Source organism: Delphinapterus leucas, chromosome 6 (genome assembly GCF_059928025.1).
Source record: "Delphinapterus leucas isolate spDelLeu-1000000601 "Yukka" chromosome 6, BTC_Dleu_Yukka2, whole genome shotgun sequence".
In the NCBI taxonomy this organism is placed as follows: Eukaryota; Metazoa; Chordata; class Mammalia; order Artiodactyla; family Monodontidae; genus Delphinapterus; species Delphinapterus leucas.
The window spans coordinates 115,467,501-115,482,945 of NC_143134.1; the positions used below are offsets into that span (position 1 = coordinate 115,467,501).

Sequence of the window (15,445 nt, forward strand, 5' to 3'; positions counted from 1 at the left end):
ATGTAGCCAATATTTGGCAGTTTCTTCTAGATCTAGAAGAAATAGCAAATACACGTTTGTCTATCTTTAATTACCAGCAATGTGTTGATACCAATTTTATCTGATTTAAGAGAATTATCTAACTTTTTGGTACCCTAAATTAATTTATTGTCTTAGTATGTTGTGGTTTTCAAACTTTATTTATTTACCTCTGAATAAGCAACAGATATAATTTTAAATTATTGTGAGTTAGTTTTATTACCCAGTTGAAATTATTCTGAAGTATATTTTTAAATGAAAGTGACAGCTTTAAAGTGTTTTGAGGGAGGATATTAAAGTTGTTCATTTGAGTTAAGGCAACCAAGAGCTCTGTCATGCTGTGGGTATAATTCAGGGCATCTAGGAATGAAATCTGTTCTTAAAAAGAATTGATGGTTGTTTTAGGTTAGCATATAAAATTGCAGAGCTGGTGCTCAGTTGAGTACTTGGCAGCTTATAGATGTTACTGTCATGTTAAGTTACACTAGACGCAGAGTGTGCACCACTGTGGATAAACAACAACAGGCACAGACGCAAAAGGCAGACACCAAATGCAGACCTGCAAAATGCCAACTTCCTCCCCCTGCCTTCCCCAAGATGCCTTGTAACTAGTATGGGGAACCTGCTTTTAAACAGATTTACGGAGGTTAATTGGGCTGGGATATTTTAGATTATGTTACACATTAATGAAAATGCTGATTTTGAGCTGTCATGACTCCACCGCTTTTTATACCATGATAATTACTTTAAAACTTTGTCTTCTGTGTTGTTGAAAACATCTTGGCAGAAAGCCTGTGACCTGATTAAACCTATGAATTGTCAGCTGTGATCTATAGTACTCAGATGAGGTTGCTGACTGGGCATCACTTAGGAAGTTCTTGATTTAAAAGCAAAATTAGATTGAGACTACTGTGTCCAGCACTGTACTGCCATGTTGATGGTATGTTTTCAATACTGTATGTTGTGTCCTGGTTTTATAGTTTGCTGGCAGTTGCTTAACAAATTCATTTAATAATATATATTTTTAAAGCATAGCTAATTACCCTTATAATGTATGTATTTCTCTTCTCTCCCTGAAATTACATGATGGAAAAGCCCATCTAATCCTGTTTATATTCTAATTTTTGGACATAGCTTGTGAATTAATTATGGGATTTTAAATTCTGTTTTTCCAACTGTATGGAGAAACAAAATAACTACCTTTTGATGAGTTTGTTTTATATCCTTGGAATTATTTTTTTTCTTTCTCAAAATCTTGAATTTTTTACCCCTTTCCATTTTTGCTTAAATCATCTAAAACTGGGAAGATTGGCTGTTAGAATATTCTGAGAATCCAGGGTTACTTTTTTCCAAGGATCCAATATGGGATATATTGAGAGAGGGTCATACTAGAAATTTCACAGAAGTAAGAATTTTCATACTTACTTATGCTTATTGATAAAATGTGAGCAATGAAATTCTCAGAATGAATTGTAGTGCACTGATGTTGTTTGATCATTTACTCAAATAAATAAAATACTCACACTGTTTGTCCTGTTTCTCGCTTCTTCTCTCTCTGTCTCTCTCTCTCTTCCTTGAAGGTCTCAGCATCAGAGGAGCCCAGGAGGAGGACCCTCCCGATCCCCAGCTAATGAGACTGGACAATATGCTTTTGGCAGAAGGGGTTTCAGGTCCTGAGAAAGGTGGGGGATCGGCGGCAGCAGCTGCAGCCGCGGCAGCCTCTGGAGGTTCTTCAGATAACTCTATTGAACACTCAGATTACAGAGCCAAATTGACCCAGATCAGACAAATCTATCACACAGAACTGGAGAAATATGAACAGGTCAGCAGCCGCCACTCTCATAGTCCTACACAAACCCTCTATTGCTCTTCTGACAGACTGCGCTAACTAATTCTGAGGGCTGTGAGGGGTAGGTGTTAACAGAAAGAGCAGAATAAATAAGGTCAATGCAAAAATCCAAGTGAATTGTTGGATTCATGAAATGAAGTCCCTTTGCAATTTTAGAGGTGAAGCTAAACCTGTTTTATCCCATCAATTTGTTTTACTCATTCCTCACATGTACATGCCCTTACTACCACACCTGCAGCCATCCTTCCCCTCTAACCTCACTGCTTGGTGCTCGTCAAAGCTCTATATCATTAACAGTTATGCACTGGCCTCATTCATAGCTATTATAACAACTTTTAAAGGGAAGCATTGCATAGTGAGCTCTGCCTGCTATGCGGTGAGCTACAGAATCCTCCTAGGAATTAATTCTTCAGGATTATGCCAGGCTAAAGGGAAGGAGCTAACTTCACAAAGTAAGCAGGTTCTGACCTTTCTCTTTGAGGAGACCTCCCAAGATAATTACAGGTTTCCTGGGGCAGGGAACACTAGGCATTGTGTGCTAAATTCCTGATTAGAAAGAAAGTATGGATTAAAAATGCTATTCTCAGCAATTATATTAACTATACTTCTTTGAATCTAAGATATCTTTGATTTTAAGCCATATCATGGTGTTATGTACCACCACCAAGAAAAAATTAACTGCCCAATTGAAGTATAACATACCATTGATAGTGAAATGCTTCCAAACTTCAGAGATGTTAAAATGTGGGGAAAAATAAGTAAGTCTTAGATTCAGTGAGACAAGGTAAAATGTTGGTGGTTCATTTTAAACATATTTTAGTTGTTCGTTTAAAAACCTGCTTAGTTTGAGGAATTCTCACTGAAAGGTAATTTAAAAAAATCATTATGGAAATGTTTAAATGTGCCCAAAATAAAGAGAATATTAAGCTGAATGCTATGAAATTAACAAGTTTTTATGTCATAAACAGTTGTGTATTAGCATTTTTATAGAGTTCAACCTAAAATAAGGAACTGCCTAGATACTCATCATCCAGGTAAATAGTTATCAACATTCTGTCAATCTTATTTTGTCTATCTCCCCTTGCCCCCACTCTTTTTTTGGGGGGGGTGGGTAGAGTATTTTAAAATAAGTCCTAGGCATCATGTCATTTCACCCATAAATTCTTCACTATGTAGTCAGGCATTTATTAAAGTCCAAACACCTTAGTGTGATGCCCTGGTCAGTTTTGATATTGATTTTTCTTCTAAGTTCCCTATAAAGTTTCAGTTGTATATGTTATTATTTTCATTGCCTTCTCTAACATTCTGGATATGGTATTATTAAAAAAATGCTGGATTCTGTCCCAGAGGTGAGTGTGTTTTGAGGAATGGTAGAAAGATTTATGTAGCTTTATGTTAAAATACAATATAAATTAATATTATAAGACGTTATCTTTTTTCTGAGTAGGCTTTCTGGGATCTCATACTGTATCTCTAGTTTCATTCATAGGAATAATTTTTGGTAGAAGATATGCAAATAAGAATTTTGGAAAAGTGGTCTTGTGTATATATATGAAAAAAATTGAGCTTTCTGAGTTGACATATGAATAATTGAGAGTAAACAAAATAAGTCATGGTTGAAAAGGTTGCCCTGAGCATAAACAGTAGAAAATAACTCTAATTTGTAGTATAACCCTAATTGCATAACTTTATGTTAAATACATCTGTACGTACTTACTAAATACATACTATGAGTCACCTTGCATGGAAAGATCTATAGTATTAGGGGTCAAATGGCTCATCTTTTTAGCTGAGAAATTAAGGTGATTCCTTACTATCTTCTGCCATGTTTCTTCACACCAGCCTCCTTATTTTCTCCCTTTAGCCCTGTTGGAAGTTGGGTGAATCTGGCGTCAGTCATTTTCACCAAGGTTTTTGTTTTGTTTTGTTTGCTTTAAAAATACACATGTGCACACAAGTTCTTCATAGACTAATCTACAGTATGTATTTTTGTTTTAAATATCAAAGATTTAAAATGTAATCATGAATCTTATTTCTAGATATGTTCAGTAGCCTAATAAAAAACCACTGAATGTATATTTCCTTTCTCATTTTTAACACTTTCAGAAGGAAAAATATAGATAATATGAAATCTTTGCAGTATTACGGACAAATAAAGTATCATGACTAGTTGGCTGATTCAACAGAAATTTAGTTTACAATTTTTCTCCTGTAGGTTCTGAATTGTTTTAGAAAGAACATAGCAGCATTTAGTTCTCTTGAGCTGTCTTTGAAGCTGGCTTTTATTGCTCTTCTGTCTGTAGTTCCTAAGTTTGTTCAGATCAGTGAGTTGACATAAGATGGTCTTTTCTTTTCATATTTTTGGGATACAGGGCTTTATCTGAGATAGAACTTTCAGAGATATACTTTGGAGTTACTAGAAGGGCTACGAAGAGCTGAGATGAAGGGGTGGCATTTCTAAACTAGATGGTGGCATTATAATTTACATTTTACAGATGAGAAAATGAGACTTAGGTGAAGTAATTTGTCCAGTGTCACACATCTAGTTAGTGTCAGAATCAGGTTTTGAAATCAGTTTCTGACAATATGCCTTCTTTTTCCATTGAATCATGCTGCTACTTATGTATGTTAAAGAATAAAATACAACCAAATTTTAAAGATCTTATTAGCTTCATTCAGCGATTCATGAATTGAACAGTATCTCATCTAGCACATAGAAAGGAGCTCCCAGGAGCTGTACAAAATGAAAGACTCTTACAGGCAGACAAGAGTGGGACGAGGAAGTGATACTAGCAAAAAGAGGGTCCGTTGTGGCAAGGTCGCCTTCCCTTAGGTCCTGGGAGAGTCTGTCAGGCAGATGACCTCATGGGTGCTGGCCCAGTAGTTCCATATTGACTGGTTTAAGATTACATTCCTAGGAGACGCTGAAACTTGGGGCATAGCAAAAGTGACTCCCTTTTGGGTCTCTTACCTTGTTTTTAACAATTACAGTTTGCGAATAATTCAGATACGTTCTGATTTTTCTCTTATTTGCCCATGTTGGATTGCATTTGGGATAGGATCAGAGTAGAGATAGAAAAATAAACAACTATTTTAATCACTTTACAGACATTATATTTTTCCTCCTAAAAGTACATGAACATGGGTACTTTGAGTGACAGAAAGCTTATTAGTAAATAGGAAGAACATATATGTTAAGGCAGAGGCTTTGTCAGAAAATTGTGTTGAGTCTTTTACTAAAAGAAATAAACAACATTGGAATTTTAGAGCTGTTCACTCCACTGTGTTTTGCAATGAAGCTGTAATGAAAATGTATCTGAAGCCTGTTTAGATTTAGATTGCCATAAAATTAACAAACACCACCACTGCAGTAAATTAAAGTACCTTATAAACGCAGCCACATTTACAAAGCTAAGCAGACTAGAGCTACAGTTAGAGCAAAATTAAATCCAAGCTGCAAGGCTCAGCTTTCTGTGTATGTTTTAGGAATGGTACTGTTTTTTAAAATCCTGTCCTTTTTTTTTTCTCCAGAAAATGTCCTTTGATCATGTGTTTACATTACATAGGCTCAGATGTAATGCTTCTTAATGAGAACCATCTAGCTTCACTTATAAATGCTTTTGAAATATTAGGCATAGAATATATATTAAAGTAAGATTCTTGAATATTACTATCACCTAAAAGGAAAACCAAAACTATTTTACTTTTGTTGATCCTGACGACCAAGAGGAATATGATAATTTTTCAAAGCTTGCAGCAACTGTGTTGTAATGCTTTTGTCTTGGTTGCACTGCCTCCCTCTTTAGCTGGGAGGAAGACCTGGTTGCTTGTCTTCTTGTTGATTAGCTACAAGTTTTTTGTTTTAAAAGGAGGAAAACAAATTTTTTTATTTTGTACACATGGGATCCCCATATAATTATAAGACCCAAAGGCAGCCAGACAATGGAGGCTTATATGGCATCCTGAACTATGGGATGGGACTAGCTACAAGTTTTGAAAAATGTTTTTACTGTATCTTTCAAATATGCTCTTACGATTAAAGGCCCGACTGTTAGAATAGGTGAATTCCTAATGAACTTGAGCCAAGGGTCCTGGGAAGCCTGTTTTAAAGAATTGAGGGTCTTGTTTCCTCTACCTCTCTACCAAAGGGAAATGGATACATTGGTTTTTGCAAATGAAATTTGACTTAGAGATTTGTTCTCAGTTAAAAAAGAAAAGATATATATCATGCCTTATGCAGCTCTCTCACTTTGCTTGTACCAGAAGAAGTGCTTGTACACAAGCAATTCACTTCATAATTTATAGCTGCTATAACAGAGATGACATATTGAAAGCTATCTCCTATAATTATATTGAAATACATTTTTGCTGAAGGCAAAAGTGTTGTAAGGGTCCCAACCCTCCCCCAACCATCTGGGAACGTGCTTTCTGAGTTCGCAGATGTCTTTTGAATTCACCTCAAATCAGGTAAAGCACTGGAGCCATGCATGTACACTCAGTGTGCTCAAGACCAATTAGGTACTGTTTAGCTAATAGAGGACTTTCAGATTACAGGGGATTGCAGGGGGAATGGAGAATGAGTGTGCAACCTAAACCACTTAAAGGCATCATGGCCTTGTGCTTTTCGAGGCTCTCAACATTGTGTGTTTATATTTGCTGGCAAGATCTCCTTTGCTTGTAAAGAATTTTTTTTAATCAGGTTTTAAAATGCTGATGTTATTACATTAGAGATTGTGTAACCCACAAACTCCTAATCCCATTTTGCTATTTTCTTAATAGCAAAAAAAAAAAAAAAAAAAAAAATAGCAGGAAAGGTTAAAGGGTACTACCTGATGTAAACTTTATATTTATTTTTCCCAAACAAGACTTTGTCATTCATTGCTCCAAGAGAAGGGTTTTACTTCTTGTCAGCTTTCACGCTGCGTCTTTTCCTTGGCTGGAAGGAGTGTTTGAGTGTTCCCTTTTTTTCTCCAAGTTTCTAGTCTATTGGCTCTTTGTACCAAATGTATCTTTGACCACAAACTTGATTAATGAAATGAATTGTTTTATATTTGAATACTTTTCTTTTCAATTTCTTTGGAAGCAGTGTTTGTATTTATTCTGGCAATGGGAAGACACAACTATATTAGGTAATCAGAGTAGGGACTTACTTGCAGAATGACAAACACAATATGAATTTCATAAAATTGTCATTTCTGTTTTCAACAATAACTGCCATTTATTAAGTGTTAATTGTGTTCCAGACTCTTCAAAGAACTTAACATGTATTATACAATATAATCCTTACAAAACCCTCATGAGATAGGTCCATAAACCACGTGATTACGTTGAGACTTGTTGAGGTACGATAGAATCTAAAAAAGAGTGGTTATATGTATATGTATAACTGATTCACTTTACTGTACAGCAGAAACTAATACAACATTGTAGACCAACTATACTCCGATTAAAAAAAAGATAGATATTTCATCTTTGCAGCTGTTTCTTAGGCATATTGGTCTCATTCTAGTTGGCTTAGAAAGTATCTTTCAATGTTGACTCTCATCCTAAAACAAGAATAATTTGTTGATTTAATAAGCATTACATAAATACAAAATCTGTAATACTGGACTAGAGTTACTTGCAAGGTTATAAAGACATCTAGAAAACGGATGCTTGCAAATTAGAGAATCATCAGCTTTTAATAGAGATTTATTCTTTCTTTGAAGAGTGGATTTTTAGCATAGAGACTGTTACGATCTGTTGTCTGCAATCAGCTTCTCTAGATGGTTACAAAAGGCCAGTTCAGTTTTTAGATTTGATCATGAACCATTTTAAAACTTCCTCAAAAATAAGTGCTTGCTCACCGTCTGATTTTACATTTTTATGTTCAGTGATGTGAACTTACAGGCAAGAAAGGGGTTGAATCTTGAATTCACCACCGAAAAAAGCATCACCACAAAACAAACAAAACCCTGAAAACTAATTTTGAGTGTAAATCCAAATACATATAGATATCGAGGATATATAGTTTTACTAGCTAACAAATATCATTAACAACATTATAAAAAATCCAGATATTTCAAATCCTCCATTATATTACTTGGTTTGTATTTTTAAGGAGAAAGGAACAAATGGCAAGGAGAGAAAGGCTCATAATAAGAATTGGTTGAAAATATTTTTTATCAGATGAAGCATTCCACACTTTATGTTGACTTTATGTTATTACAATGTATGTTTTAAACAAAACATACATCTTTGTTACATTGTAAACAGAAATTATCTAGGATGTAAAACAATGCATCCTAGATAATTTTCAACAGCTGGATTAAGAGAAAAAGAGGTTTTTGCCATTACTCGTTATTCAGAAAATTCAAGGAATCAAAACTCTTCTTTCCTAAATCTCCCAATTGACCAAGTTGTTTCTACATTTGTATTGTGGACATTGACCAGAAAATTCTTAACTGACAATTTTACTTGGAAAAATAATAAGGCAATGAAAATTTTTTCCAATGTCTATTTTCATAATATAGTCTTGTAGGTATGACAGAGGATATGATAAATGTTTGAAGTGAGCATCTTACATTTTAAACAGCATTGATGCTAGTGTGTGGCCCTTCAAAACAGCTCTGCAATCATTTGATCATTCTTACTGCACTTATATGTTTAAAAAATGTATATCTTTTAAGGATCTGGAGATGAGGCAGTACTATGCTCTGCTCTGAAACTGGTACACATGATGCTGTAAATGAGGCTGTAATTTACTTTCAGTGGTATAAAGGAAAAAAATCACTTTGCCTAAAGTGTATGCATCTTTCTTAAGGGTGTACCCGGATTTTAATTATCTAAATGTAAATACTTAACGAATTTTACTTAGAGTAATGAGCTAAGTGCACACTACATAAATGAGATGTTCTAATTAATCATGTATGAACTACTGGTTTAAAGAAAAGCTATGTGAATTCTGTGAATGTTGGGCTATTGCCAAATTGCTAATCAGCATTTGCATTCATAGATGACTTCACTTAATAAGTTGTGAGACATTCAGCAAATGTTTTAGGAAATTATGAGTTTTTAGATGCAGAAACTTTTTGCTTTTAACACTTTTTTTCACACAAGCCTGTGGCTGCTTCTTAGAAACGATAGGCAAACATTCATTCTGAAGAGATTAAAATATAGCCAGAGAAAAACTGAGAGCCAGAGGAAAGCTGAAACAAACAAAAAACAAAACAAAAAAACCCTCAGGTATCACACACAGGAGTCTTGAATTATTTATCAAGACATACACTCTGTCATAGATATATGTTACCATAATGTGTGAGCTAGGTTTGTAGGAATTAGCATTATTACATGTGCAAATTAGAAATACTCCAGTACAGCTAGTTCTGAAACGTTTTGGTCTTAGGACTTGAATTCATTTTTTTTTTTAATTTATTTAATTTATTTATTTTTGGCTGCGTTGGGTCTTCGTTGCTGCACGCGGGCTTTCTCTAGTTGCGGAGAGCAGGGGCTACTCTTCATTGCGGTGCGCGGGCTTTCCACTGCAGTGGCTTCTCTTGTTGCAGAGCATGGACTCTAGGCACGCGGGCTTCAGTAGTTGTGGCTTGCGGGCTCTAGAGCACAGGCTCAGTAGTTGTGGTGCACGGGCTTAGTTGCTCCATGGCATGTGGGATCTTCCTGGACCAGGGCTTGAACCCATGTCCCCTGCATTGGCAGGCGGATTCTTAACCACTGCACCACCAGAGAAGCCCATGACTTGAATTCTTAAAAATTATTGGAGACCCCCTAAGAGCTTTTGTTCAGTGCGTTGTATCTATCAGCATTTATTATAATAGAAGTTAAAACTGTGAAAAAATAAAAGTATGTATTTAAGAAACAATGATAAATTATTATCTATTCACTATAATATTTTTAAAAGTCTGTGTTTGCCAAAAAGCCCTCAACATTTAGTGAGAAGAGTGGCGCTGCTTTTACATTTTTGCAAAACTTTTTAATGTTGGGCTTAAAAGAAGTCACCTGGATTGTTATATGTGCTTCTACAGTCAGTCTCCTGTCTTGTGGTTGAAGTATATGAAGAACACCTGGCCTCACACAAAGATGTCATTGGAAAAGGGAGGAGTGTATTAATAGCCTTTCTGATAATTATGGATACTTTTCTCTGATATTATACCAAAACTTGACAAGTTGTATTGTCTTAAAGGTTAGTTATAATGAATCTGAAATCATATCAACTTTTTGTACTCCCTTCCTTTAAAATCCTTTAAAATTCCTTTAAAGGAATTCCTTAAAAAAAAAAAAATCCTTTAAATTCCTTTAAACTTGGTCTAGGGTGCACTTTGAATGGATCTTCTACCTATGCATTTTTTTGTAACATAATGCTTTGATCATTTGGAAAATATTGTTTCACTGAGTTATGTACATCTTCTAATGTTAACACTTTACATTATATAATATCAAAATACCATATTTACTAATATCAACACCAAATTATTCAGAAAGTCTGCTAGGAAACTATCAAGCTCAAGGTAGTGGATGCAAGTTTTCCAAAATTATAATTTTCACTTGAAAAGTCAAATTTCATCATTGGCACAACTGTTGTCAGCTGTTTTCCTTGATGTGACAGGCTTGCTTGGTTCATTTTTGAGAAAATATCTGCAAAATACCCAAGTCTGAATAATTATAATTTGTTGATTTCGCTTTCAAATAAAAATGGTGTTCCCTGAAAAAGACAGCATCGGCTCACAACTTAAACTATCGCACGAGTGTTTTTTCTCAAGACAACCATCCTTTGATAAGCAATTGAAGTGCTTTTGGTGTGTTTCCCGTTTTATCACACAGAATATTAAAGTCGTAGTCAAGGATTGAGATGTAATAAAATGAATGATTTCTCTTGCTTCATCAAGGACATTCCTAAGTGAAACGGCCTTTTTCTTGTGGGTTTGTGTGAATGCATGGTGATGAAGAATAAAAAAGAAACATCAGAGATTACTAAGTGTACTGTTTCCCAAAGAGTTTTTCTTACTTAGTACATTGGTCCACAAGATGCTGTAGAGCTGTGCTGTCCAATACGGTTGCCACTAGTCATATGTAGCTATTGAGCCCTTGAAATCTAGCTAATCTGGACCGAGATGTGCTGTAAATGTAAATATATACTGGTTTTCAAAGTGTATGAAAAAAAGAATGTAACATATCTCATTAACAGTTATCTAAAGATCTTGATTATGTGTTGAAATGTTAATATTTTTCATATATTGGGTCAAATAAAATATATTATTAAAATTAATTTCACCTGATTCTTATTTTTTAATGTGGCTATTAGAAAAATTTTACATTTCATATGAGAAAAATAAAACACATTTGGAAAGTAATCAGTGCAGTAGAAAAAACATTAAATGACCCCCCATATTTTTTTTCATATGTGGCTCACAATGTATTTCTTTTAGACAGCACTGCTCTAGAGAAAAGAGGTTTTGTGACCAAATTTATTTGGGAAAAGTTGGATATACCATTCTCCTTTGAAGATTTATGATGCATATTGGCATACTGGAAGTACTGAGGAATCCTGCCCCCTCCCCCCTCAAAAAAAAAAAAAAGCATTTAAAATTTTGGTTAGCCCCATATTTCCCAAACATACTGTATTAACATTTTTTGGAACTAGCTGTAGAAGTGTCTATCAGAACTTGCTGATTCCAGTTTGCTGTTCTAGTTTACTTTCCTTCATTTTACTAATAAGAAAACTGAGGGCTAGTGTTTATTAAATTATGTAATTTGAAATTATATGAACATTCTTTAGGGAAAGTATTGTACAAGAAAAAAAGATCTGTACATATATTTCTTGACAGGGTGACCACCTATTTTCAGCTTGGCACAAAATAGTTTAAGTTGACAATATAGTGGGGAAAATCTTAAATTTACTTTTCTTTATTATGGTCTCCTTAAAGATGGAAAGAACTTCCAATTTTAGAGCTGCAAAGTTCCTTAATGTTTTACTGTGCCATAACCTAGGACAGTAATTCTTAGCCTTTTAAAATTGTAGACTGGCTGAGAATCTGAAACGAAAACAAACAAAATCCCCACAGATTGTCTCCTCGGGAAAGACAGATGTGCACACAACTTGAATAAGATTTCAGGGAGTCATGGACATTCTAAACCTATCCATGGACTGCAGGTTAAAAATCCTTCACTTACAAAGGTTCAGGGATAATGTATTTACAGATATTAATCAACATTACTCTTGAATTGTAATACAATAGATGTAATAGATACATAGATGTAGATGTAATCCATAGATGTTTATTGGATGCCTACTGTGTGTGTTGCACAAATCTATACTCTGAAGAATCCCAGAGTCACCACTCACAAGGAACTTTAAAATTCTTAAGACTTAAACATATTTTAAAAAAACTTTGGTAAGCCAGACTCATTTTACCTCACCTTAGAAATATTTATATAAAAGCTCCATAAAAGCTTAAAGTAACTGAAACAGCCAGTGTACTTAAAAGGTTAGTTCTGTAATGAGCAGTTAGAAAAACCATCATTTGCTGTATGTTCGGGATATCTGTAGGGAAGTGGACATTATTATATCTTCAGAATGCATCTTGCCATGATCAGTGATTGTTCTGTCTACTCACCCTACTAGGGGCATCTGTGCAGTAAGGTGCAGAATCTCCTGTCTTTTTTTTAAACAAAAATGCCAGAAGATGTTCTTTTTATCCAGAGATACAGACAGATGCTTTATTTCCCAAGGCAATACTGGATTTCTGTGTAGGCCCAGTTATGTGGTTTTATAGATCTAAATATAGGTGGGCTGAAAGAGACAGGGACTGAGGATTGTTAACTAAAAAGTTTGAGACCCAAATCTGATCCTTATTTTCCTGCTGCCCCTCCCCTGAGGAGCTGAGCTGCTTTACCCATGTTTTAGGAATGGCATATATCCACAAATAAGGCCCACACCACAGCTAAATTGTACTAGGACATTGGCATGGTATCAGAGGCCCTTTACATGCTAGTGCAAATCTGAATTCCCTCTTCTCCTTTACATATTCTCTGTGTCCCCGTGGACTTGCTATATACCATGATTTCCAGGATATTTTCTTGTGCCTGAAATTCGTCTTGATTTCCGCCTTTATTCCACCTTTCAAAAATCTTACCCATCCTTTAAAGCCCTAATGTCACTTTTCCCATGAAGTGATCTCTGCTTCCAGATGAGAATACTTCCTCCTTGGAACTTAGGAAGCACTTACTCATATTTTCCTGTGATACTTTACATGGTCTGCCTTGTTTAAGAATTCGTTTTTTGTATATTTTATTGCACTGAAAGTCAGGTCCACATCTTGCTCATTTATGTGTCCTTAATCGCTCTTGGAGGAATTTGAACTTCATAGTGCTTCAGTAAACATTTGTGGAATAAATGTAAAACCCCAAAGAAAATAGGAGGTGCTTAGTATTAACAATTAACATATATTTGTACTTACATATAGCAGTTGGTAGAGAGCATCCTCCAGTGGGAAAACCTCATCTTGGAACAGGGACAAGGGTGGTGGGAAGGGCAGTTGAGTGCTGTGCTTCCCTTGCATGCCTGGCCATTCATAGTTTCAGAATTCTTGCGCCCCATCTAACTATCACTGCCATTTCACAAGTGTCTTAGTTTTCATTTTACCCTACCTACTGCATAATGCCATTGGCAACTGCAAATGAGGTAGAAATTCAGATGAGTTAATGTCTGGGTGTGATCATACAAAATACCAGATTCCTAAGGAGTGGTTTTTTTCCCCTTACAGGCATGTAATGAATTCACTACACACGTGATGAACCTTCTCCGAGAGCAGAGTAGAACACGTCCCATTTCCCCAAAAGAGATTGAAAGAATGGTGGGCATCATCCATCGAAAATTTAGTTCCATTCAGATGCAGCTCAAACAAAGCACTTGTGAAGCAGTTATGATTTTAAGATCAAGGTTCCTTGATGCCAGGTATGTGAGGCCGCAAATCTATTGCATGGCTTTTTAAAATTTTTCTTTTCACTCTTTGTGTATTATTTTCTGTAATCCTGGCCAATTGGTCTTAGATTCTTCTTTAATTTGGCTATAAGAGCTCTTCTCTACATTGGACAGGTAATTCACCTCATGGTGTCTGCACTGTCAAGCCTCTTCTTGTCTGGGGGTGGTAGCTGCCAATTTGGTGACTCAGGAAACAAATAGGATTAGTGCCACTACTAATGACTTAGTAATACATAGCCTTTCTTTCAGTTCTGATGCTAAAACGTATATTTAAGGATAATGTTCAGTATGTAACTTTGTTTTAATGCAGGTTTGTTTTCTAAGAACTTCCTGATGTTACGTTGCTTGTGCATATTAGAAAAAAAATACTTGGAGATACTGATATTCCTAAGAAGGAAGTGGTATTATAGTTACCACAAAACCCCAAACTCTGTTTTTCCAAATCAAGAAGAAAGCCTGTGAGTTTCCCCTCTCAGGATACATATTTCCCTTTTATCTGAAGCTGTCACCAAGTTTCACAGGAATTAGGTAATAAATTGTATATGGTGTGTTAGACCTACTAGGTGACGTAACAGAGGAACTGTCAAGTTCCTACTATATGCTGCCCCTGCAGAGATGCCTCTTGGGCATTGCTAAAGCTTGCAATCAATCTTCAACGGTGGAAAGGGGTTTCTATTTTGTTTTGTTTTCTCTCTCTTGGAATCTCACAGAGGTGATGATTATCGTCCAAATTTTACAATATTAAAGAAAATAAGTTAGCATCTCAACTGGAAAACAAGATGTGAGGAACAATCTTCATGCCAGAGCTCTTCCTTAGAGCCGAATAAGGAAACATATGCCACCTGATTATACTCCCGTTCTCCTGGTTAAGCCAAGCCCTGTATCGCCTTTGGTTCCTCCTCCTTCCGTACTGAATTAGTCATTAGAACTCACCAGTGCTTTGTTTTCAACATTTCTCGTTCTAGCTCTTTTTTTCCTTCCATACTTGCACTGCTCAGTTCACGTTCATCCTTTTGTACCTAGACTACCACAGTAACTTCCCACTATTCTCCCTGCTTCCAGTCTTACTCTTCTCCCACTCATCCTCCATGGCCCTCTTATGATGCCCTAATTGCTTTACTTAAAAACCATAGCAGCTTTTTTTTTTTTTTTTTTTGCGGTAAGCGGGCCTCTCACTGTTGCGGCCCCTCCCGTTGCGGGGCACAGGCTCCGGACGCGCAGGCTCAGCGGCCATGGCTCACGGGCCTAGCCGTTCCGCGGCATGTGGGATCCTCCCGGACCGGGGCACGAACCCGCGTCTCCTGCATCGGCAGGCGGACTCTCAACCACTGTGCCACCAGGGAACCGCATAGCAGCTTTTCAATGCTGGGTAACTCACATGCACACTACTTAACCTGGCATTTGAGGCCTTATGTGACCTGCCCCCGCCCAAATTACTTTTTTGTTGTTAAGATTTAAGTTTTATTTTATATTCTTCCTATTTAAAAAATACCAAGGTCACTGTGGAAACGTTGTAAAATGTATAGAATAGAAAGAGGGACGAGGGATAAAAGACAATCACTTTTTTACCACCCAATGGAAAAAAAAGTCACTGTGAACGT

General features: G+C 36.0%; 1 protein-coding gene across 8 annotated transcripts in view; it reads left to right on the forward strand.

Moving 5' to 3' along the window:
• PBX3 (PBX homeobox 3) overlaps positions 1 to 15,445 on the forward strand; it is a 230,318-nt gene that overhangs the window by 165,882 nt on the left and 48,991 nt on the right. For all 8 annotated transcript variants that reach the window (XM_022578733.3, XM_022578735.3, XM_022578736.3 and 5 more), the window contains 2 exons: positions 1,599 to 1,840; positions 13,627 to 13,817. In XM_022578733.3, coding sequence (XP_022434441.1) covers positions 1,599 to 1,840; positions 13,627 to 13,817 — 433 coding nt within the window. The remainder of the gene's footprint in view (positions 1 to 1,598; positions 1,841 to 13,626; positions 13,818 to 15,445) is intronic.